The 26117-nt window shown below is 41.7% G+C and overlaps 1 protein-coding gene across 12 annotated transcripts in view; it reads left to right on the top strand.

Annotated features, from left to right (window-relative positions):
- The window catches only part of NCOA2 (nuclear receptor coactivator 2), a 250798-nt gene that overhangs the window by 157248 nt on the left and 67433 nt on the right, over positions 1-26117 (top strand). For 9 of the 12 annotated variants that reach the window (XM_039523669.1, XM_039523663.1, XM_039523664.1 and 6 more), the window contains one exon: positions 25771-25860. The exons of 1 other annotated variant lie outside the window; for it this stretch is intronic. In XM_039523669.1, coding sequence (XP_039379603.1) covers positions 25771-25860 — 90 coding nt within the window. Of the gene's footprint in view, positions 1-25152; positions 25218-25770; positions 25861-26117 lie in introns of all 12 variants that reach the window. 2 more of the 12 variants (XM_039523674.1, XM_039523673.1) reach the window with 1 other exon arrangement.

The following is a 26117-nucleotide window of genomic DNA, read 5'->3' as shown; positions in this document are numbered from 1 at the left end:
TGTGTATCATAAAGCTTTTTGGTTAAATATCCAGTTAGGTTGACTTTACTACTTCCTAGCCTCCAGAGAATTACTGATTCACTGAACAATTTAAGCTGCATTTAGATAATGCAAAATGTCAGTTTCTGTTCTGGCTCTGATGAAATGAAAGTTTTGTAGTCATTAGACAGCATAGTCAGTAAGTGTGAAATTTCATAGGTCTCTACTAATGTTGCTGGAGTTGCGTAACCTGGAGACTGGTGGCTTAGGCCTCGTCTACACACAAAAGTTGTACCACTTTAACCATGTTAGTGTATTTAAAGTGGTACAACCCACCCCCAGCATGGATACGTTTATTGGTATAAAGGTGCTTATACCAGTATAGCTTATTCCTGTCTGAGGGCTTGGCTACACTTACAAATTTGCAGCGCTGCAGCAGGGTGTGAAAACACACCCTCTGCAGCGCTGCAAATTGCGGCGCTACAAAGCGCCAGTGTAGTCAAAGCCCCAGCGCTGGGAGCGCGGCTCCCAGCGCTGTCCGTTATTCCCCACAGGGAGGTGGAGTACGGACAGCGCTGGGAGAGTTTTCTCCCAGCACTGGTGCTTTGACTACACTTAGCGCTTCAAAGCGCTGCCGCGGCAGCGCTTTGAAGTTTAAGTGTAGCCATAGCCTGAGAAGAGGTGTAAAAGCCTAGGACTAGTCTACACTTTAAAGTTTTGCTGGCATAGTTACTTAAAAAGAAATAAAATCACACCTTAACTGACAGCTTCAGCCAAAGGTCCTAGTGTAGATGAAGTTATAATGGTGGTGGGGGAGGCCTTTTGCTGGCATACCTTAATTTGCTCAGGGAATGAATATATATGAATGATGGGGGGAGGGATAGCTCAGTGGTTTGAGCATTGGCCTGCTAAACCCAGGATTGTGAGTTCAGTCCTTGAGAGGGCCACTTACAGATCTGAGGGTAAACTGGTACTTGGTCCTGCTACTGAAGGCAGGGGGCTGGGCTCAGTGACCTTTCAGGGTCCCTTCCAGTTCTATGAGATAGGTATATCCCCATACATTTTATAATTATTTATTTAATATATGCTGTACCAGCAAACTCTCTAGTGTACATAAGACCCTAATATTTCAGAATGAATGTATCCTTCTTTCTGATCTGACTGGGACCGTTAACTTGTTCCCTAATGTGTTGAGATAGCTGAGATTGTTCAATTTTGGTGTTTGACAGAGAAACTAAGAACAAGATCATCTGAAGAGCAGAGATCATCTAAAGAGGTTCACACTGTGTTGTAGTTACCTTTTCAATATTATTGGTCACTTGTGCAGCATGTAAATTACTACAGTATAGATCAAGAATAGCCACTACCAGAATGCTTCAGGAGCTTCTTATTAAGCTTAAGAGTTAAAGAGCTGAGCAATGCTATACCTGAAACAATGTAGTTGAAGTGGAAAACCTATCTTTTCGGTTATTTCAGCTTTATCACTATCAGATAACCCACTGTGGTTTTAACAAATGAGTATACAGCTTTAGATCAGAAGTGGCCTTGCATTAAACTTGAAGAGAAACTGAATTAACCCGTATTCTTGGAAGATGATCTTTTTCAAGAAAGAATAGTGATTATTGGCAGGGCATAACAGGAAAACTAATTCATTTGTGACTGCATCCTGCTTTGCTTTGCGTTTTATCTTTCAAGACTAGTAGGGCATGAATGTAAAATATTTTAAAGATATAAATCTAACCTTTTTTTAATTTTTCTAGTATTGTCCGTCTCTCTTATGGTGTTTGGATGTAGAGGAAAGCATTGTCAAAGAAGCTTAAACTCCAAATCATGCTGTTCCAGTGCTGCCATACTTTTTGGGATGCTAAATGGGTTTGAAGTATCAGAGGGGTAGCCGTGTTAGTCTGGATCTGTAAAAGCAGCAAAGAGTCCTGTGGCACCTTATAGACTAACAGATATATTGGAGCATGAGCTTTCGTGGGTGAATACCCACTTCGTGGGATGCAATGGGTTTGAGTTCATTATCATATTTAATACTATCTTTGGGACCTATCTAAGGCACCTATCACCTTGTTATGTAACTTCTGTGAATGGTGCCATGTAAATGTTTTGTTTTAACATCTAATCCTCACAGAACATCCATTGTTCTTTAATGTCTCCCAGTGTTGAAAAGCAAATACACACAAGTGCCTTGCATAGGTGAGATGGAGGTTTCTCTTCCTCCTATTTCATTCTTCTTGTTAGCATGGAGTATGTAATATTCACTTGCAGCCAAAGTTGGCTACTAGGAAATACAGTGAGTTGATGGGAGCTAGCTTTCTTCCTAGAGAAAGCATGTTGTCTTCCTGGTGTTTTCAATCAGGACACCAAAAATTCTGAAACTTTACAGCTTCTACTTGGTGATGTGTTGTGCCAAACCTAAAGCACAATCACAATGTACAGTTAGCCCTGGAAAAATATTTAATTAGTGTTTTAAATTTTGTAAACCAAATGTACAGTATAAAGAATAGAAACTTACTTTTTGCATTAGTAGCCTCTGTTACACTTGAAAAGTATGCAAAATAAAAGGCATTATCTTGATGGTGCCAGGAATACCAGGGCAAATAGGTTAATACATTCCACGTCCAACTCTTGGGTAGTATCTTAAGCAAGTTTATAAATGAGTCTTGGCATTAATGTATAAGAATACAGGCTGCCATGGTGGGGCTGAGTTTATGGAATAGCAAATTAATTTCATGGTAGTGATGATGACTCAGTCAAAAAAAATCATCTGCTCTAATAAATCTGGCTATCATGTAACTTTTCTCAGCATTACAACCTGAATAGTGGCTGTTAATTTCCCTAAAACATACCATATTTCCTTTACAAAAAATGGGGACAACATAGGTATTTATTAGGGAGGTGCACTTTGCCTCACTGCTTTAATTGCAATAAAAAAAATGGATATCTGATTTGTTTCAGCTTCTCTAGAAAATTGATTGCTTAAGAATATTGACTTAAAGTTTATGAATAAGTTGTTACAAGCTATAAAAAAAATCTGAGAACACTACAGTCATATGGAAGTTTGTAGAGTAAGAGGGTGAAAATGTTAATGAATACAGTGTGTCTAGAAAGTGGTTATTTTTGACAAAGTGAGCTGCTGTTGAGTACAGTAATTCAGTTTCTACTTCTGGATGTGCATCATGCTGCTACATCAAATCATTTAACTGTTTCTTCCTTGTTTGAAGGCTTTTTCACAAAACCATAGTGGTATAATGTGTAGCAGGAAATAACTGTTTCAATTGTTTTTAAAGGTATGTCTGATGTAAAACGCATGCATTCTGAGAAAAGTGGAAAGTGATATAAAAACTGTTACTGAAGCGATGAGTGTTCAGGATGCTACACTTGCTATGTTGAGGCCTTGTCTACGTGGGGACACTAAGGAAATTTAAGGCAAATCAACTAAGGATGGAAGTGTTGTCATTCAGGAGTTAAACAGACTCAGTTCCCTGTAACTTAGGATTTACCTACACAAAGGGCAAGTCTGCATTACTGTGCTACATTGGCTGTAGCGCATCTGGTGAAGACAAGGTATGCTGATGGGAGAGCAGTATCCTGTCGGCATAATTACTCCACTTCAGCGAGAGGCAGAAGCTATGTTGGTGGGAGAGCATTTCCTGACGACATAGCATGGTGTGGACACTGCTTTAAGTCAATGTAAGTTACGTCGCTCAAGGTGTGAAAAAAACACATCCCTCCCCTCCTCCCTCGAGCAACGTAACTTACATTGACTTAAACGGAAGTGTAGATAAGCCCAAAGACTCAGGCTATGTCTACACTAAAACCGCTACTGTGACGCATCAGTAGCACTTCAGGTGTGCCATTATAGTGCTTTATTGTAGATACTCACTACAGCAATGAGAGGGTTCTAGCTACACCGAGGGTTAAATCAGCTTAACTATGCCCCTCAGGGGTGTAGATTTTTTCACACCTCTGAGCAATGTAGCTGGGTCGACCTAACTTTTTAGTGTAGGTCTGGCCTGAGTTGATAGCAAGCTGGGGTGTGAATCTGCCCTACTTTAGCCTGCCATGCACTGTTTGTGTGGACCCTGCTGATGTGCATTAACAATTCATTAGCGTGCTTTGATCCAGTGCTCTTTGAAACAGGGCTAGATCAGAGTGTGCTAATGAACTCTTAATGCACCTCAGCAGGGCCCAGTGGACAGTTAGTGCATGGCAGGTTAGTGCAGGCTAGATTCATACCCCAGCTTGCTGGGAAAGAAATGTTCCTGTAGACAAACCAGAGGATTGAGTTACAGCATTCACTTCACATCTTTAGTTGATTTGCCTTAACTGTCTTGAGCATCCCCATATAGACAAACCCTGAGAGCCCAAAACACCTGAGGGTTCACAGTGCACTAAAGACATTTGAATAATCAAAAGATAACGTCTTATGAATTTGATAGCTTGTCTCTACACAAACTGGAAGCAAAATAACAATCTGATTTAAATCACACTTTTTGTTCTTTTGATACAAGTCTGTGTGGACACTTTTTTTTTTTTTTAAATTTAATCTTTCCAAATACAACAAATATACCGAAATACCAGATTTATCATAATACATAAAGTAAATACAGAGGGTTAGGATAGAGGGAGAGAAGGAGAAGCAACATATCTATCTTCAAGATCAACATTAATCATACACCTCTTAAAAAGTCATCCCAAATTGCTTTGAATTTTTTGGGCATTCCCTTTCTGCAGAATGCCAGTCATTCACTAGCTGCAAGATCAGCCACATCACTGAGCAAGGCATCAATATTTGGTGGGGATCAAGTTTTCCATGTTTGCAGGATTAATTTTTTAGCAACCAAAAAAAGACCATGCCACATCGTTACCAGTAACCTGCAGGTATCAGGAATACATCCAAGAATGAAACTTAAGGGGGACGGCTCCAACTAATATCAAACTGGTCCTCTGACCCACCTCATACCAGAAATTCTTGATAACAGGGGCACTTCCAAAATTTATGAGCCAATGTAGCACCAAGGGAGTCACATTTCCAACAGCGGTAAGCTGCATTTATGAGAACCATTATCATTAGTCTATGTGGGAACTAGTATGTTTGAAAAAGTGTCTTTTGGTGAATAAAACATAGTCACAGATCTATAATTGCTTTTTTAACATTAGATACAATTGTATTCCATTGAGTCAAAGATAGTTGTGTATCCAAATCACTATGCCAAGCATCTCTCAAATTATCAATCTTTGGCAGTGTTTTTTGGGCCAGTCAGTCGTAAAAGGAAACCAGTGGCTAAGTAAATCCAGGAAGTTTCCTTCAAAATAATAAAAGTTCTGGAGGTACTGGAGCTCCCAATGCAAATACATTCATAAGTAAATAATTTAATTGGAGATATTTCCATGCTCTGGAGTAGGACAAACCAAATTGCTGCGGAAGATTTACAAACAGTTCAAATTTACAATTGTCAATTAGCTGCGATAGTCATAATTCCTCTCTCCACCCATTCCCTCCAAATCAAGGTTTTGCCACTATTTTAAGGATAGGATTACCCCCATAGGACTGCTTCTGTGTGGAAGAATGGATGGCAGCAGAACTTTCTGTTCAGGGTTGACCAAGCTTGTCTCACCACCGTTATTGTGGGAGCTCTGGAGCCATCAAATCTATAGTTCGAACCTACAATGCCTGAAAGGGCTATACTAATTTTCATTCAATCTGAATCCAAGGTAGAGACTGTACAGTCATATCTAACAGTGACAAAGATGCCTGGCTTAAGAAAAAGGAGGTGTGATAATTTTCCAAGTTCTGGGAAACAAAATTCTCCCAGAAATAGGGGGAGCTGTAATTCGTTCAGAGCCAGTCTAAGTTTTCTTACCCATGCCTTAAAGGAATGTTCTGAAAATATTATTGAATTTCTTAAAATAAGTTTGAGGACTAGAAATAGGGAGGCCTTTCAGGACATACAGAATTCTGGAAGGACATTCATTTTCAGCATATTAATTTTACCCCACAAACTGAGGGTTAACAAACTATCTCCCCAAATTGTTAGCCATTTGGGGAATAATTGGTTCTATGCTTATCTTCGGGATGTTCTGAATATTATTGGGAATAAGTATTCTAAATATTTAATGTGAGAGGATTGCCATTGAAAGTCCCAATTTGAGAAGAGGCCTTTGTGGGCATGTTTGTCAATGCCTAAGATTTCTGATTTACCACAATTAATTGTTGAGAGGTGTCCAAACTTATTAATAGTGGTTAGTAGGTTAGGAATTGTAACCTCAGGCTTAGATACAAATACAAGAGCATCATATGCTTAGAACATTAATTTTGTACTTTTTGGCTCACCCTGATACCATGTACATGTTGATTTGCTTGGATGGTAATGGCTACAGGTTCTAGAGGTAAAGCAAACAGAAGAGGAGAAAGGAGTCAGTACTGCGTTGTACCTCTCTGTAATGGAAATGGGGCAGAAATAATACAATTGGTAACTACCCTGGAAGTCGGTCTAAAATATAAAAGCTTAAACCAAGCAATGAATTGGTTATCAAATCTGAATTTTGCTAACACATGAAAAAAATCCCAGGTTTTGTGGTCAAAGGCCTTTGCTAATGCATGAAAAAAAGTCCCAGGTTATGTGGTCAAAGGCCTTTTCAGCACCAGTTCTCAAACTGTGGGTTGGGACCCCAAATTGAGTTGTGACCCCATTTTAATGGGGTTGCCAGGGCTGGTGTTAGACTGGCTGGGACCCGGGGCCAAAGCCTGAGCCCCACCATCTGGGGGCCTCAGCCCTGGGCAGTGGGGCTCAGGTTACAGGCCCCCTGCACATGGATGAAGCCCTTGGGCTTTGGTTTTGGGCCGCCCTGCCCAGGGTGGTGGGACTCAAGCTTTGCTTCAGGCGGGCTCAGGTTGCAATGAAATTTGAGAATCTCTGATCTAAAGTAATGACAGCTAAGGGTTCTTTAAAATCTCTAATATTACTGCAGCTTCCAATCAGTTGACACAAATTATCTGAGCCATGTCTATTACGAAGGAAGCCTATTACGAAGGAAGCCTACCTGATTTATGTGTAAAATGTGTGAGAGAACATTGACTAGTCACATAGCAAGAGCTTTTGCTAAAAACTTAGCAAATTGGGTAATTTTAATCTCCGCCCATCTTGTAAACCTAAATCAGCCATGTATGAGAACCTGACGAGTATTAGTGTTTTTATCTGAAGGTGGAGAAGATTTATAGAGACCGGGTCTAGAGTTTCCTTAAAGTCTCCAGCTATAATAATAGGATGGTGGCCCATGTCATTTATACTCATAAAAATTTATGAAAAAATTTGGAATGATCCTAGGTTGGCCTATAGAGACTGGCAAAAATGATTACAGAACCCTCAGTTTCAGCCTTGAGGACAGTAAATCTGCCTTCATTGTCAGACCTTGTGCTCAGAATAGTAACATTCAACTTTTTATGTATTAATATAGCAATGTTCTTTGCTTTAGAATAAAAGCAACTAGAAACCAAGAGGCCTACCCAGTCTCTATTCAGTTTACAAGCTTAAAGTTCTGTCTCCTGGAACATGGTAATGTCAACATTTTCTTTAAGCACTGAGTATATTTTTTTTCTTTTTAATAGGGTTATTAAGACATTTTATATTCCAGGAGACACAGTTAATTATCAGAGTCATCATTGTTAAAATATTCTGGATAAAATATAAAGTCGCTTTGACAATAAATGAGAAATTGCATATTTCCTTGAGCAGCATGATTCTTGCACATCTGATCAGCAAAAGTTATATAATCCAGGGTAGTGTGTCACTTCTTGGTACATATTATACAGCAATGGAAAGGAAATTTCCAGCATGGGAGAGTAACAAGATGGTGGGGAAAAAGAGGAATTAAATAAGTGGCGGCGGGTGGGGGGGAGCCTGAAAATATAGTGAAGAGAGAAATACATGTTAGTACCATACAATCAAAAAGAAGAAGTATTTAAACAGTCCAAAAATACACACTTGATACCTGGGGAAGGGGGCAGGGGGGCTGGCCAGATCAGATGAAACTTGGAGATCCTTCACAACTCCTGTGGCCCCAAACAGTTCAACTATAGTAATCACCTGTTATCAATAGAACCTTGAAACTTTAGTCCATAAGGACACTCCAGTTAATAAAGCAAGACTATATAGATATATTACTAATCAAATAATAGATTTTACATTGATGCTCCTTTCCCATGAGTTAAGGCAACAGGAAGTAAATTGATGATAACCCTTCAACCCCAATGAAAGGTGGGGAGAAGGTACTAACATATCAACAAGTGCCCATCAACTTGTTTAGAGCAGCCATATCATTATCAGAGAGCAGCACACAAATTCCATATGGTCAGATTATTCCATAGATTGGGGTGGCCAAACTTACTGACCCTCCAAGCCGCATACAACAATCTTCGGAAGCTCGAGAGCCAGGGCACGCCTGCTGGGGTTTGGGGCTTCAGCTCTGTGGAACGCACCTGCCGGGAACCCCAGCTGCCATGCCCCATGGGACTGAAGCCCCGAAGGCCCCCCCTCACTCACTGGACAGAAGCCAGAGGTGATGCATGGGGGCCATGCCACATGCCCCCCCCCCTTTTTGCCAGAGTTTGCTGGCCTTGCTCAGTCACATGGTGCTGCAGGGCCCCCTCTCTGCATGGCAGCTGCTGGAGCTGGCAAACTGGGAACTATGGCCCTGGGGAGAGACAGCAGCAAACAGCTGGGAGCTGCAGAGAGAGCTGCTGCTTTTGCTGCTGCCTCTCCGCCCAGAGCTAACACCTGGGAGGGGCCACTGAGGGTAAAAGGGGGGTATGCCCGGGGGGGTGACTCAGGCTGTTGAGGGGTGCAAATCTTTAAATTGTGCTCCTCCCACTCTCAGCAGGCACCAGTCATCTCTGGCAGAAGCGGCTAGCCTCACCAACCCACCGCAGGGCAGAAGCCCCGAGCTCCCTCTCCCAGTTTGGTAGGTGGAGAATGGGGAGGTGGTGGTGGTGAGGGCACCAGGAGCTGCACTTTTACAAGAGTCGCATGCGGCTCACAAACTGCAGTTTGGCCACCCCTTCCATAGATGTCTCCTCTTGCAAGGGAGGAGTTTGCAGATTTTTGAGGTATTTTTCTGCCTCCTGAGGGGAAATTAATATTATCTTCTCACCATTCTTAATATGGAGCATTGCTGAGTATTTAATAAAATGTTTCAATTCCATCTTCCTGGGGAATTGTTTTGCTTTCTTAAAAACTGCCCTCATTGCAGCCACATCATGGGCATAATCTTGAAAGAGCAGTATTTTAACTGCTGGTTCTTCCTCTAACAGCTCCTTTTTCCCCTCTGCATTTCTGCGTTATAAGCTCCTAAGTGGTAAACTTCAAGAACTTCACAATCAAACCTCTAGGTCAACCTGCTGGAGCTGGCTTGGGAGCAAGGCCCAGTGTGCCCATTCTGTATCAAAACAAACATCTACCAGCACATCCAACAACGTAATTAGCAGTTTAGGGACAAATTTAAAGGGTTTACTTCTCTCTGTTCCCTCAGGGACACCTACAATCCTGATATTACATCATTGTGAGTAGCTTTCTAGATCAGTTAGCTTGGTCTTAATAGTCTTGATATCATTACAGTTCTTCGTAACTTGTAATTTGTTCTCTTTGAAATCATCTTCCACTTCAAAATTTCTACATTCTAGTTCAGCCATCTATCTAGATTGAGTTTGTAGTGTACGCTGAATCTCAGTCATAGTTCTCTGTAGGCTGGGAACTGTAGATTCAATTTCAACAGTAACTGCAACTACCTGTTGTAATACAGCCATCAGCTGTCTTCCATCAGGGTCAAGTACCATTTTGTTTGTAGAAGTGGGGAGGCAGATCTCTGGTTTTTTGGTGCATTCAAATTCACAGAGGAAGATTCAGAGCTAGAGGGCATTTTGGGGGTGTCAGTAGTCGGGCAAATATTTCTCAGGCTTGGATGGAACAGTGTTTGGGGATTCCCTGTGGACTGTGTCAGAGCTCACAGAGCCTGCATCCAACTCGATTGCAGCACCCGCTGGTGTCAGTGTGTCTGGACACTCTTAATCTGAAATAAGGGTCCACATCCAGACTTGCACTGAAATAATGAAAGCTGTGAATTACAAGCTGTAATTTGTTTGCTCCATTATACAGAATTGGTAAATTTGCATGTGAATGTTCCTAGGCAGAGGCAGCCAGTTATCAGCTGACTGTGACATATGCTTTCTTTCCTCCAATCTGCAGACTGCTATGCATTTTTTTCTTATCTTTATTATACCAGACAGCTGAATGCAAAGCAATTTATTGGCACATCTGTTTGCACTTCACAAGACACCCACTTCTCTAGTGTACACGTACATCCAATATTCCTACCCTCCAAAATTAACCACTCAATGTATGTTTCTAGAGTGTCCTCCAAATATCCCAATCTTCTGTAAAAGTTTGGTTTCATTTTCTGCAAGTAATGATATTTACCAGAGTACTTTGTTCAGAACCAACATCCAAATTTGAACAGCATTTGTCAAACGGGTGATGAGAGGAGTGCAGTATATAGCTAGTAATGAAAGTTCGGTAATGTGTAGAAACAGGCACATATTAGAGATTCAGGGTTCCTGTATAATCAGAGATGTTTGGGATACTGCTCTGCTACATTAAATAATATTCAGGGCTACCTTTTGTACAACAGTGTCCTGAACAAGCCCCAGTTTGGCACCCTCATGCATATGGTGTTTGGCAGTCTAGCACAGGAAAAGCACAAGACACCTGCCCAGAAGCAGCAGTGCACATGGCATTTTGTTTTTTAGACTGGAGGGGGGACCATAACAAAGAACGGGGTTTTTCTAGGGGTTGGGAAAAGAGGAAGTTTCAGTCTCCTTTAAGCCCTCAAACAGCAAATAGTGGTAAAAACTTGGTGGGCGTTTTAGGCAGATACCTTTCCCTTATTTGCTATGGCCATGCTCAGTGTTCCCATCTCAAGTGTTTCCTTTCTCTGTTCTGCAGTTTTCCTCTTGTCGGAGGGTCTGTTTGGGTGGCTACAGGCTGATTAGCCTGATATGTCCTAGGCAAAACCAGGGAAAGGCTGATAAATGCAAGCTGCAAATCACTTGAGGATGGTAGCATAATTAATGCCTATCAGGATGGTTTTATGACAATTATGTCTTGTCAAACAAACAATCTCTTTTCATGATGATACAAATTTGGTTGATAAAGGCAACTGTTTTGACATAAAATACTCGTACTTCTTTAATGCATTTGACTAGACTTGTCTACACTAGAAAATTAGGTTGGCATAACTACATCGCTCAGGGTTTGAAAAATCCACACCTCTGAACAGCATAGTTCATAGAATCATAGAATATCAGGATTGGAAGGGATCTCAGGAGGTCATCTAGTCCAACCCCCTGCTCAAAGCAGGACCAATTCCCAACTAAATCATCCCAGCCAGGGCTTTGTCTAGCCTGACCTTAAAAACCTCTAAGGAAGGGGATTCCACCACTTGCCTAGGTAACCCATTCCAGTACTTCACCACTCTCTGAGTGAAAAGTTTTTCCTAATATCCAACCTAAACCTCCCCCACTGCAACTTGAGACCATTACTCCTTGTTCTGTCATCTGCTACCACTGAGAACAGTCTAGATCCATCCTCTTTGGAACCCCCTTTAGGTAGTTGAAAGCAGCTATCAAATCCCACCTCATTCTTCTCTTCTGCAGACTAAACAATCCCAGTTCCCTCAGCCAGGGCCGGCTCCAGACCCCAGCGCGACAAGCACGCGCGTGGGGCAGCACTTGCCGGCAGGGGTGGCAGATTGGGCCGGCGGACCTGCCGCAGTCACGCCTGCGGGAGGTCCACCGGAGCCCCGGGACGACCGGACCTGCCGCAGGCATGACTGCAGAGGGGGCGCTCCTCCCGCGGCTCCAGTGGACCTCCCGCAGGCGTGACTGCGGACGGTTCGCTGGTGGCGCGGGTCGGCTGGACCTCCCGCAGGCATGACTGCGGCAGCTCAACCGCAGCCACCGGACCAGCGAACCGCCCGCAGCTGCGGGAGGTCCAGCCGAGCCGCGCGACTAGCGGACCCTCACCAGTCAAGCCCGCGGGAGGTCCGCTGCTCCCGGGGCTCCGGGGCGCCTCCCGCGCATGACTGCTTGGGGCGGCGGAATATGTAGAGCCGCCCCTGCCCTCAGCCTCTCCTCATAAGTCATGTGCTCCAGCCCCCTAATCATTTTTGTTGCCCTCCGCTGGACTCTTTCCAATTTTTCCACATCCTTCTTGTAGTGTGGGGCCCAAAACTGGACACAGTACTCCAGATGAGGCCTCACCAATGTCGAATAGAGGGGAATGATCACATCCCTCGATCTCCTGGCAATGCCCCTACTTATACAGCCCAAAATGCCGTTGGCATTCTTGGCAACAAGGGCACACTGTTGACTCATATCCAGCTTCTCGTCCACTGTAACCCCTAGGTCCTTTTCTGCAGAACTGCTTCCTAGCCATTCGGTCCCTAGTCTGTAACAGTGAATGGGATTCTTCCGTCTAAGTGCAGGACTCTGCACTTGTCCTTGTTGAACCTCATCAGGTTTCTTTTGGCCTAATCCTCTAATTTGTCTAGGTCCCTCTGTATCCTATCCCTACCCTCCAGCATATTTACCACTCCTCCCAGTTTAGTGTCATCTGCAAACTTGCTAAGGGTGCAGTCCACGCCATCCTCCAGATCATTAATGAAGATATTGAACAAAACTGGTCCCAGAACCGACCCTTGGGGCACTCCACTTGATACCGGCTGCCAACTAGACATGGAACCATTGATCACTACCCATTGAGCCTGACGATCTAGCCAGCTTTCTATCCGCCTTATAGTCCAATCATCCAGCCCATACTTCTTTAACTTGCTGGCAAGAATACTGTGGGAGACCGTATCAAAAGTTTTGCTAAAGTCAAGGAATAATACATCCACTGCTTTCCCCTCATCCACAGACCCAGTTATCTCCTCATAGAAGGCAATTAGTTAGTCAGGCATGACTTGCCGTTGGTGAATCCATGCTGTCTGTTCCTGATCACTTTTCTCTCCTCTAAGTGCTTCAGAATTGATTCCTTGAGGACCTGATTTTTCCAGGGACTGAGATGAGGCTGACTGGCCTATAGTTCCCCGGATCCTCCTCCTTCCCTTTTTTAAAGATGGGCACTACAGTAGCCTTTTTCCAGTCATCCGGGACCTCCCCCATTCGCCATGAGTTTTCAAAGATAATGGCCAATGGCTCTGCCCTGAACTCGACCATGTCATGGTCACTGCCTCCCAGGTTCCCATCCACTTTTGCTTCCCCTACTAACTCTTCTCTGTTTGTGAGCAGCAGGTCAAGAAGAGCTCTGCCCCTAGTTGGTTCCTCCAGCACTTGGACCAGGAAATTGTCCCCTACACTTTCCAAAAACTTCCTGGATTGTCTGTGCACCGCTGTATTGCTCTCCCAGCAGATATCAGGGTGATTAAAGTCTCCCATGAGAACCAGGGCCTGCGATCTAGTAACTTCTGCTTAGAAAAGAAAGCCTCGTCTACCTCATCCCCCTGGTCTGGTGGTCTATAGCAAACTCCCACCACGATATCCCCTTTGTTGCTCACACTTCTAAACTTAATCCAGAGACTCTCAGGTTTTTCTGCAGTTTCATACCAGAGCTCTGAGCAGTCATACTGCTCTCTTACATACAATGCAACTCCCCCACCTTTTCTGCCCTGCCTGTCCTTCCTGAACAGTTTATATCCACCCATGACAGTACTCCAGTCATGTGAGTTATTCCACCAAGTCTCTGTTACTCCAATCACATCATAGTTCCTTGACTGTGCCAGGACTTCCAGTTCTCCCTGCTTGTTTCACATGCTTCTTGCATTTGTATATAGGCACTTAAGATAACTCACTGATTGTCCCGCATTCTCGGTCTGAAACAGGAGTCCTCCCCTCTTGCACTCTCCTGCTTGTGCTTCCTTCCAGTATCCCATTTCCCCACTTACTTCAGGGTTTTGGTCTCCTTCCCCCAGTGAACCTAGTTTAAAGCCCTCCTCACTAGGTTAGCCAGCCTGCTTGCGAAGATGCTCTTCCCTCTCTTCGTTAGGTGGAGCCCGTCTCTGCTTAGCACTCCTCCTTCTTGGAACACCATCCCATGGTTGAAGAATCCAAAGCCTTCTCGTTAAGCTGATCTAAGTCCCCATATAGACAGCACTAGGTTGACAGAAGAATTCTTTCGTCAACCTAGCTAGTGCCTCTCAGGTAGATAAATTGCCCTATGTCGACGGGAGAATCCCTCCTGTCGGCATAGGTAGTATCTACGCTGAAGTGCTACAGTAGTGCAGCTGAGCCACTGTAGCATTAAGTGTCGACAAGCCCTTAGTATTGGTACAACACTAATAAAAAAAATTTGCAATATAACAAATTAATGTAGCATATTTTAAACTTGAGGAGAAGCTGGCATTTCCATATTATATGGAAAACTGTCTAACTGATAGATCTCAAAAAGCAGTTTTAAATGGGGAATCATCATCAAATGGGAGTGTGTAATCTCGCGAGCTCCCCCTGTCCGAGTGGGTGTGCCTGCATTCTCTCTCTGTTTGTGGTGGGTCCGCAGTGACTCAGCCCTCTGCATGTGAAATAAAAACTCCTTCCTGGGAAACAGTCTGACAGGGAGGCGTATCCCAGTACCCTTTGGTTGGCTTTTCTCAGACCTTTCTAGGCTTTTTCAAATGGTTCCTGCTTTTTAAGAGGTCCCAGCCCTGCTGTGGGACCACGCCCCCTAGGGCTGCCTCCCTGGAGACTTGTAACCTTTGTGGGCCTTTCGGGCCCCAGCTCTTCAGCTGGGCCACTAAAGGAGTTCAGTTCCCCTTCTGGGGTGCATCAGAGTCTAGACCACTTTCCCAGTGGTGTGGGGGGGAGGACCCAGGCCAGCCCTCTATTCCAGGTCCCAGCCCAAGGACCCTATAGATAGCAGACTCCACCAAGTCCCTTTAAATAAACTGTGTCACTGCTATGATTCCCTGGACCACTTCCCATTGGCCCCAGCACATTCTTAACTCGCACGAGGCCCAGAGGTAAGGGTGGAGCTCCTTCGTGTTCCCCCCCAGTCTCTTCCAGGACTGCTCTGTCTGAGGTCCTGTAGCTCCCTCAGCCAGCTAGGCACACCATCCACTGTCCTCCAGCTCTAGCAAGGAACTGATCTCTACTCCGCACTGCAGCTCCTTTTATAGGGGCCTGCTGGGCCCAGATTGACTGTTCCTTGCACCCTCTCTGAGCAACTTGAGGAATTCTCTCCATTGCCCTTTTCTGGGGTTGGGTGTGGCCTCAGGGCATAGTACACCCCATCAGAGGGTGTTTCTATTGGGGATACTGCAGGCATTGGTTCTTGACCTAATATTATTCAATATCTTTATTAGTAAAAAGAAAGAAATCATTGCTGCTATATTTTTCAGAAAACATGAAAACTGAGGGAGTGGTAAATAATTATTAGGACATGCCAGTTAACCAGAACAAACTTAGTAAACTGTGCTCATTTAAACAATAAGCATTAATATAGCCAAATAAAATGTCTCACATCTAGGAACAAGCTATGTAGGTCTCACTTACAGGATGGGAGACTGTGTCCTGAAAAGCAATGATTCTGATCATAGTGTCTATACTTCAAAAAGGATGTTGAATACATGGAGAATATTCAGAAAAATCACACTAACTATTCAGTATTTCCTAAACACATGAAAGTTAAGTTACAAACACTTGGTAACCAGTACCCTGCATTCCAGTTATAATCCTGGATTTTCATTTAAATTACATTACAGAACACCAAACAGCAAAAACAAAAGTAGAATGTCATTTTAAATTGCTCAGATTTTCACACATGAAAGTCATACAGTTTTGCTAATCATTGTCTTGGATCTGGCTGGGTACTTTGGGAAGTGCTTGGTTTTGATTGTCCTGACATGTTATTGACTGTTGGGTAAATGTTTTATTTGCCCTCAAAAAAAATTTTTTTTTAAATGGGTAAGTAAAATAAATCCTGAGCTGTAATCCCCATTGTGCCACTTTGGCACAGGAAAAAAGTGAGAACGCACATAGATCTTCCTAGCTGAGGATTCCCTTACTGTCATTTATAATAAGGCTCCTTTACATCACTCTGGCAATGTAGGGGCCTTAAAACTTTCACAGGTTTTATTCTCCTGGGGCAATTGACTGAGAATGGGAACAGTTAACTAACAATAGCAACATTAACTTTAACAGTCAGGCTGCTACATTTCTACCTCAGAGCATGAGATCAATTAACCATCAACAGCAACTCTAACCATGTTACTAACTACACAGTCAGGCTGCTAGTGCCTCAGAGAATGAATACATTAACTCAGGCAGGGCTGTTATATTTGTGCCTCTAGCCTGCCTCATGCATAATAAAAAGCCCTACGCTTCCATGCCAGTTTGCTGCAGTAGCAAGGGAGAGGGACAGAGTGTCTCTCGTTTGTTGGCACGCGTGTACGCCTAGACCCTCTCCCATCTCTGAGGCTGCTCCAGGCATACTGGAACGACGTGCTGCCTGGGCTGCTGGGGCGTGTGCCCCCCAGCAGATTTTTTTTTCATTTTTCTGCACGGGGGGCACAGAAAAATGCAGGCTATATGAATTCTGCGCTTCCGCAGGGGTGCAGAAATCTCCTCCCATTCCCCCCCCCTCCCCTGAATAAGTATTTCCTGTCATTAGCTGTCAGAAGTGGTATTTCGGTCAGGATGGATTTTCTTTCTGTTTTATGCCCTCTCCTTCTCCTGTTGAGGGCTCCCCTCCCACCCCATTCTCTACTGTTTTTCTCTTTCCCTCAACCTTCTTTCTCTCATCCTCCCATATTCTTTCTACACTCTTTTCTCAGTTATTAGTCTCTCTTGCCTAAGTGCTGCCTTAACTGTGGCACTGGGACCAGCTCCACTGTAGTTCCCTCAGTCCTTGTCTCTATTTCTTATTCTGATGTGCCTTCCTGCACTCCTTAAGCAAATCAGTTGAATGTGGTATCACATACAGATGACTTATGGAATACCTCAATGATCAATATTCAGAATTATGATGTTGGAATTACGGCTTTAAGCTGTTTGTCACTAGTGTCTAGCTTCTAGAGATGTTGAATCGTAATTAAACTTTACAGTGCACTTAGTCTGGGCCATTATATTTGGTGTTAAAAATATAGTCAGTGAGCAGTGTAAAACCTAAAGTTATGCTTGCTCATTGTATAGCGGTGCTACAGTGAAGGCCTTGCTTCTCTGAGACCTTCCTTTCATTGACTGACAAAGGATGCTATGTATACAGTTGTCAGTCTGGCTTCCTCAGGTTTGTTGCTGGTGGTACTACCACAGTTCTACTGCTTTCTTTTTGTTCTGTCTTCTGTTTCTATGGTGTTTATAAAAAATAGTTATTTTTTTCTGTGACGCTCAGACAAGAGGGTATATGCTTTATCTCAACTCAGAGCTTTTTATTAGCTGTTTGAGCACCAGGACATAGTCACCAGTCATTAAAAGTCATTTTTCATAGCTCACTATTTGTGGGTGTGCTGTTCATTTTCAAGGCAGGTCAAGCTTTCCTGCAGAGGAAAAATGATAAAGGACCCAAAGGAAATAGATAAAGCAGAGGTATTTGAATTCAGCTATTTTTCTATTTGTGCTGTGCCTGAAGGATTCAGGCATTCAAGTGGGGACTGAAGCTAAAGAAGACTACTTCATCACTTTGAACTAGAAAAGTGGAACCCATAGCACCTAAGTGGCAAATATGATTTAGTCTCTTGCAGAGCATTTATACCCATCAGCTCCAGTAGTACGCCTTTTAAAGTCTGACAGGACAGGTGAATCTGTTTGGGACATCTATGAAGATTTACTTTGTCTAGATGTCATTCTTAGCAATAAGATGAGCAAAAGTTTTCTGGTGTGAGTGGAAAGGGGATAGTTTTCCATTTCAGGTAATCCATTGGCCAATACCATGTTAATAGCCAGTATCGTCTCCATAACAGGGTGAACTGCAAAGAATGGGGCAGACAATTCCCAAAAAGCTGGTGGATATTCCAATACTTAGATACTTTAAACATTCCTTGAGAACATTGACTATGGTTAGAATATGTAAAAATGCTCTTAAGCAGAGCATCGTATAGCTTGTGTATTAAAATTTCTCCTTACATGAATTATATACAAAAGGATAAGAGATGCCCTTAGGAGAAGCAGGTTATTAGCTGTCATGTTTCTTTTTGACATCTTTGAAATAATAAAACACTTCAGTCTCTGAATTTCCCGAGACAGAAAAATGGATTTTGGATTTGGCCATGTACTGTTTCCAGGGTCATGACAAGCAAGGTTTAAATTCACCCTGTTCCAAATACTGGGCTGCCCTGAACAGGAAGGTTCACCTGTCCTCATTGCTTATGCATTTTTTTGCATGATTAAATATGCTTAATACCTCTTTCTAGAAAAGGAATTATTGACTGTTGGAGGAATTAGGAGCTGCTGTATCCCCTCAGCATGGGCACATAGATTTAAACTTTTTTCTGTTTTCTGTCAGCTGGCTTCAATTATCTACCTTCCAGTTCTGCCTGCAGTTTATTGTGTGAGATTGGGAGGGCTCTGAGTTACTATAGAGAATTCCTTCCTAGGTGTCTGGCTGGTGGGCCTTGCCCATATGCTTAGAGTCTAATTGATCACCATATTTGTGGTGGGGAAGGAATTTTACCCAGGTCAGATTGGCAGAGACTCTAGTGGGAGGGTTGCCTTCCTCTGCAGCACAAGACACAGGTTACTTGCAGATTTAAGCTAGTGTAAATTGTGGATTCTTTAAATCATGATTTGAGGACTTCAGTAACTCAGCCAGAGGGTAGGAGGTCTATTATAGGAGTGGGTGGGTGAGGTTCTGTGGCCTGCAATATGCAGGGAGTCAGACTAGATGATCATGATGATGGTCCCTTCTGATCTTAAAGTCTATGAGTCTGAGTCTTCACTTGACCTTATCTTATGCATCTTATGCTTTTTGATGTACCATGTTAGGCCTGTTGAAAGTCTTCTATTGGTAATGCAAATACAGCAGGAAACTTTCATGCTACTGTTAAAGACCTTGTATATCACAGATTTGTCATCCGTGCCCTAAAATAAAGGAGCTATTCTTAAATCATGTTGATGAGGTGTTTGAAAAAGGATATCATCTGTTTTCTCCTAACATTCGCTGTCATCTGGAAGAGCAAAATAGAGAAAATGAGTTTAGATAGATTGTTGACATTCCTGCAGAGTATGTTCTCTTGGCCCAAGTTTGGGAAACCTGTATGTTTACTTAAATTGGCAATTAGGTCTATGAAGTCTAGTCCAAAAGATCATTAGCCTTCACATCTTTCTTTTCAAAAACTCTTATGAGTTGTTATATTTCAAAGAACTAATTGGAGAGTCATTAACTTCCTGAAGGCTGCACATTGTTCCTGGGGCAGTGAAGGAGCCTTATTTTGAAATAAATGATCAGATCCTGCTATATTTCAAGTCTTTAAAACATCATCTCAGCCAAAATCTTGGTAGAACTAGGGACTCTCACCACTGAGACATCGAGTAATGCTATTTTTAAAGATGAGTTATCAAAACAACTGAGATTATTCATTAAATAAACAAATACCTAACACAAATTTGCAAATGCCAAAAAGTACATTTATATTTTTCTGTCCTAATTCCACACATACCAAAGAAAATAATTACATTGTTAGGCTGAGAGATGCCGAATATTTGTATCTAATGTATCAGAGCAGAGGTCATTTAGTTTGGCACTTCTTATTAAAATATTTTGACACCGAGCCAAATAAATATAATGGATGTCTAAGCCACCCAAGATAGATGTATAGCATTCTATTGTTGTTATATAAAGGTAAGCAGTTTTTATGGTGAGTTTTTCGAAGTGTCATCTCAGCATTTCTTTAATACCATAAAAGGTAAAATGTCTTCTGAATCTAGATAGTTAAATCTGCTTCTTCTAACCTGATGTACAGTATAGCTTAGTAGTAACTGAGAGTGTTGTGACCGGGGTTCCAGTGTAGGCCAGCTGCGGTCACTCAATTAGGGTGAACTGCAAAGAATGGGGCAGACAATCTCCAAAAAGCTGGTCGATATTCCAATACTTAGATTCACCAAGCCGGCATAAAACAGCTTCTTTATTACCTCATTGGTTACTCAGAAGTCCAAACAACTTGGTTCCCTTAAAGTGATCCAGCCTCAGGCCTCCATCCAGGTACCTAAGTCAAATATGATGATTTCTGAAAATCTTATTTCATCATATAAAAGAAAAGGTTCTACCAATCCCAAAGGATCAGACACATTCCCTCCCAGGTTATTGAATATTCCAGATTGGGGTAGGCAACCTATGGCATGCGTGCCAAAGGCGGCACGTGAGCTGATTTTCAGTGGCACTCACACTGCCCAGGTCCTGGCCACTGGTCCGGAGGGCTCTGCATTTTAATTTAATTTTAAATGAAGCTTCTTAAACATTTAAAAAACCTTATTTACTTTACATACAACAATAGTTTAGTTATATATTCTAGACTTACAGAAAGAGACCTTATAAAAAAGTTCAAATGTATTACTGGCAGGCGAAACCTTCAATTAGAGTGAATAAGTGAAGACTCGGCACACCACTTCTGAAAGGGTGCTGACTCCTGTTCCAGAACTTAGCCAAATACATGCTACAGCCAATTCTTATTAACTAAACTTAAATTTATTTAAAAACTAAAGAGAGAGTATTGTTAAAAGATCAATATACATATAGACATGAGTTCAGTTCATTTAGGTGCAGATTCATAGCAGAGATGAGCTTTGTAGTTGCAAAGAATGTGATGTTTAATTTATTCTTTGGTTTGTGAAACTGCAAATAAGTACCCTGTGCACCCTCATATAATATCAAAATTCATACTTAACAGTATACATGAAACTGCTCAGTCTATGCAAAAAAAACAAATTAAACACCATATACTAACTCCATAATAACAAAATTACACCCTGCCATCCTTGCACACCTAACCTTCCCAAATGCTTAGGAAAAAGAGCTAGGCATTGCAGGATGTCTAGAAAGTCCACAAATGCAGACTGTGACAGACCCAGGAAAAGTGAATTCCAGATCCAAGGGACCTTCATGAGGAATGAAGCTAGCCTCATAATAAGGTAGGCCGGAACACTTCTGCTGTTCACTGCTGAGATATAGATTGAGAAAAGGTTTCTGAGGTAACCATTTTAATCTTGGTTTTAATTCTCTGATGGTTTCACTTAAATATCAGGATGCCAAACAGGCTCTCTGTGCTTTTACTGATAGACATGTTAGAGGTGACCTGAACAGGAATAGGACTTCGTTACATTTGTTACTTTAAAAAAAAAAAGTGGGTTTTGATCTTTGAGGTTTTGGGGCTCTGAGAGAATGCATCTCCTCTTCTGCTCCCCATTATGAGGCAGAAGGTGAGTTGAAATTTTGGAGAAAACATCAATTCCTAGTTCACAACCCCACCAACTTTTGATAGAAACTAGGTGTCCCGTCACATCCCCTCCCCCCCTTCAATGGCATCCACCACTGTGTCCAGCAAAAGTGCATAAACCTAAAGATTAGGTCGATATTTCTGCAAATGATCAATGGTGAAATAGTAATAATAAGGCCAAGAGTTAATGCCCCTTACAGCAGTTGTTTAAGGCTGTTTATTTGTCTGTTTAGGATAATGTGATGTCATTTCACATTTGGAAGCTAGCTGTTGTTTTTGGAAAAGACTAACTTTTTTTTTTATAATTAAAAGCTTAGATTCAGCAAACAAATTTTGTGACAGGTCTGGAGCCAGTTCCACAGTCATAGAATTATGGAAAACACAGGTGTGATGACCAAAGTTTGTGAGCACAGTTTGTAAGGAGGGGATTATATACATGGGGAAAGAAAAGAGCCTTCATGGAGGAACAGATTCAAGCTGGGCCATTTGCTGGCCCAGGTTTGGACTTCATTCTTCCCAAAGTTTATTTCATTACTTTACCCTCTACTTCCATTTATACTTCCAATTTAGCTTAGGTGGTGGGGGATAGTACTGCAGAGGATAGTGCCAGATGGTAGTTATATGGAGTTAGAGAAAGCTAATATTGGAGATGAGTAGACCAAAAGAGAGAACCATGGTGAGGTAGGAGAAGATACATTCATATTCATTATTTTATGTATTAATTGAACTGTTTGTTTTATGATACCCAAAAAATGCCCCCGAGGCTTTTAGAGTACAAATTATACTTTCAGGGAATGTCAGAAAACTTGAAACACTAGATACTATACTTTCATTTTCTAAGATCAGCAGTTCCCCAAAATTTGAAAGGTTGTGTCAAAGTTTAGCTACACTTTGTGTCTTTGGGGGAAGGGAAGGCTTATATGATGGTGCTAATATTTTACAGAAGCTGCTTTCCACAGTTCTAGGGGTGGGGGTGGGGTTGTTAATCAGGCCAAATGTGTGTGGGAAATTCTGAAAAGAATATAGTATTCAGAGTGTTAAACGTAGTGTTATCACTGTTCTTGGATGAATAAGCGAGATTACAGCTTTCAGTCTTCTGTTCGCTTGGTCCTGTGTCATAAGTTTAAGTGATTTTTATATCACCAGTGTTGTAAAAGTGAAACAAAGTCTGTTTCGTTCTCACAGGAACTGGATTCTGATATCAGTTTGAGCTGGGATTGGGTGATCAGGCTGTCCCCTTGATGCTGAACGGAAACCATGATTTGCTAAGGAGAGGTTATGTGTGAGGATGGGAGTGAGGCAGCTTGAAGCTTTGCTCTTAGACTACTCACAGTGAATAAAAGTGCTGAAAAAAAGTGCATCTGTGCTTTTTTAATGTGTACTGTAGGAGATTTCAGCAACCTGATGATCTGTAGTACATTAATGTTGAAAAGATAAACACATTTGGAGAGCACAGGAAGGGCCTTGTGTTTTGATGTTAGCAGAATGCTTCCTAATGAATAAGAATGTGCTGCTGGTTTCACAGAGCCATATGGCAGCTTTTCTAATTTTAGTTCAATGCAGATGCATAATTCTTCCCTGTTTTACCTCCTAAAACCTTTCTGAGATATTACATAGCTTTTCCTATAGTACTTGATCTATAGTTTAAGTGGAAAATGAGTACATTAATCTAATGGGTTCTTTACAGCATATCTTTGCACGGAGTAAAGTGTGACAGCAACCTCGATTTATAATCACTTCCCTAAATAATAGGTAGGCGTGTTCATGGAGGAGGGGCAAAAACTTTTTGCTGAGTGTTACAGTTTGTTGTTTAGATTGTTGTCAAAGAAATGGTAACTGTCTTTTGAAAAATTGATAGATTTTGGAGGGAACAACTTTGCTCATGCTGAAGTACTAGGAACTGGTTAACAAATATGTTTAAGTGCACCTCTACCTTGATATAATGCTGTCCTTGGGAGCCAAAAAATCTTACACCACTATAGGTGAAACCGTGTTATATTGAACTTGCTTTGATCCACCGGAGTGCGCAGCCCCGCCCCCCCCCACCCCGGAGCACTGCTTTACTGCGTTATATCCGAATTCGTGTTATATCGCATGGCGTTATATCGAGGTAGCAGTGTATATCAAGTACCATTTTAATTATAGGTTCTAATTCTTTGAATTATACAACTACAAGGAAAACTGCTATCCCCATGGTTAAGCAGGCATTGGAATAATTTAAAAATTCTTCATTGCTTTGCTCCACCGTGCCTTGTATTGTATTTGCTAATCTGCGATTGGAACACACTGAATTAATAAAAACATTTTTTCTTTCTTACACTAAAGTCTGTAAATATGAAGCTGCTCTTTTTTATAGTCCTATTTATACTAATAACATATTGTCTCTTGCCATAGTACACACAATTAGTATTTAGTAGTGATTTATAAACCTATGTCATTATGAAATCTGAATTTTAAAGAGTCAAATATGTCTAGTCAATTTTTTTTAATTAATTAGATCTAGTGCCTGAAACTACTTTTATCTCTGTCCTCTGCCAATTTATATGGTTTTGTAATCACACTTTCCTATGTTTTACTTCTTTAGTCTCTCCGCTGTTGCTGTATGAAAGACTAGCTGACAACATGTGAAACAGACTACCCACAAATGGCTGTCTAATACATAAACAAATGTGAAAAAATGTAGAGGAATTAGGTGTTTTAAAAGCATTTGTGCTGTAGAATTTAATTTTAATTGTAGATTCAGAAATGCTGTATAGCATTTAAGTCATCTTCCAGTAATCAGTGCTAGTGATGCTGATGCTGCTACAGTTGGTTAAATTATAAGGATGTCTCCTGAATCATGGCTGTTTTCCTGTAGAGAAATGAATGTTTTGGTATTACTGACAAGAAAAGTCTCTGCTTGCATTTTTGGTCTGTTATTTCAATAAATAAGGATACATGACTTTGGATGGACATGACATTCCAATAGCAACTCTAGAAAATGATGAAGAGAATGAAATGTATGTTCCAGCTGAGAAATTCTCTTTTAAAGAAGTGTTGCATAAAAGAACTGCTTTCTTTGGCTACAGGATTTTTGGTTTGTTTGTTTGTTTTTTGCTTGAGGCTTGCTTTGTGATGTGCTGCTGTTCATATCAGGAAATAGTCTGAAATTTCACTTTCAAAGGTACGCGTGATGGTGCCTGTGATGTAGAGCACCATAATCAGGATGTTCTGCAAATCTATTGTCTTTCCCCCCCCTTATTTTCAAAACGCTTGTACTGCTTATCTGTCTAATGCTTCCTTACTCACTTCTCCCTTTTTTGCTCCTTTTGTTCCAGTAGAAAACACACATAATAGTGACTGCAACGAGACAAAAATAAATATATAAAATATATTGATGCAAATCTCCTCTTCTTCTTTTTTTATAGTTTGACTCATCTTAACATGGTCCCTGAAGAGACTCAGGTTTTGTTCTTTGTTTTGAAAATGAAAGTCTCATTAATTTGTATTGGATTTCTGGGTTGCAAGGCAGAGGAAGGGTCAAGGAGGGATTGTTCCTCAAGCAGTCTCATTGAGGGAGAGGGAGTAAAGCATAGAAACAGACAAAAGAGAACCCTCAGATTGCGCATCCAATTGTGGTACTGCAACTGCAGGGATGTATTGTTTAAAGAAGAGAGAGAGAGATCCAAATCCTTTCATGTTTTATTTATCTTTCAGGGAGCTAAAGGGACCAAAAAAAAGTATAGAAGAAAACATTTTGCAGGTGGAGGTAGGGGAGAGAGGTAGGGAAATTTAAAAAATATGTTAAGAGACTTTAAATGTTTGCTCTTGACTTCTCTTCATTTGATTTTCAGAGTTCTTACTAAATTAATGTGCTTTAATAAAGGTTTGATTGTATCTGAATCTGGGATAAGCTTCAAATAAAACTTGAAACACTCCCAGTGCTGAGCATACTGAAAAAATATTTGTTTGTTTGTTTTTACTTGTGGATATAAAAAATAAATATTGTTGGTGACCACTGGAAAAAGGCCTAGTGTCAAATATGAATCAGTGTGTTTTGGTATCTTAATACTTAAACAGCTGTAAACCTGTCCTCAATTTAATATGGAAACTACACACATACCTAAAATGCTACATAATTGCATCTGTATGTGTTTATTTAGCATAAAAGTATGTCTAAAAGGAGTTTTATTTTTATTTTTTAGTCTCTAGGTTAAACTTTTCATTGAGCAGGGCTGATGTTTATTTCATGTCGTTTCTGAATTACATAAATTCTTTTCCAGTTTAATTTAGTAAATATGGGCTCAGTCTTGTTATCTCTGTTCATATGAATAGGTCCAGATTCTGGTTTGCACTCTGATACCATTGCAGCACTTAGGATTGGTTCTGAACCTAAACAGCCAGCAGAGAATTCTCTTTATGGAGGTAAATTCTCCACTGGTGTGAATAAGATTGCCAACTTTCTGATTGCAGAAAACCGAACAGCCTTGCCCCACTCCCTGCCCCGTCTCCGAGGCCCTGCCCCGCTTACTTCATCCCCCCTTCTTCCCTCACTCACTCTCCCCCACCCTCATTCACTTGCTCATTTTCACCAGGCTAGGGCAGGGGGTTGGAGTGTGGGAGGGAGTGAGGGCTCCGGCTGCGGGTGCGAGCTCTGAGGTGGGGCTGGGGATGAGATGTGC

The sequence above is a fragment of the Mauremys reevesii genome, linkage group 2 (assembly GCF_016161935.1).
Source record: "Mauremys reevesii isolate NIE-2019 linkage group 2, ASM1616193v1, whole genome shotgun sequence".
Classification (NCBI taxonomy): Eukaryota; Metazoa; Chordata; order Testudines; family Geoemydidae; genus Mauremys; species Mauremys reevesii.
Note: the sequence above shows the minus strand (reverse complement) of the source record. Positions and strands in the feature narration are given on the sequence as shown.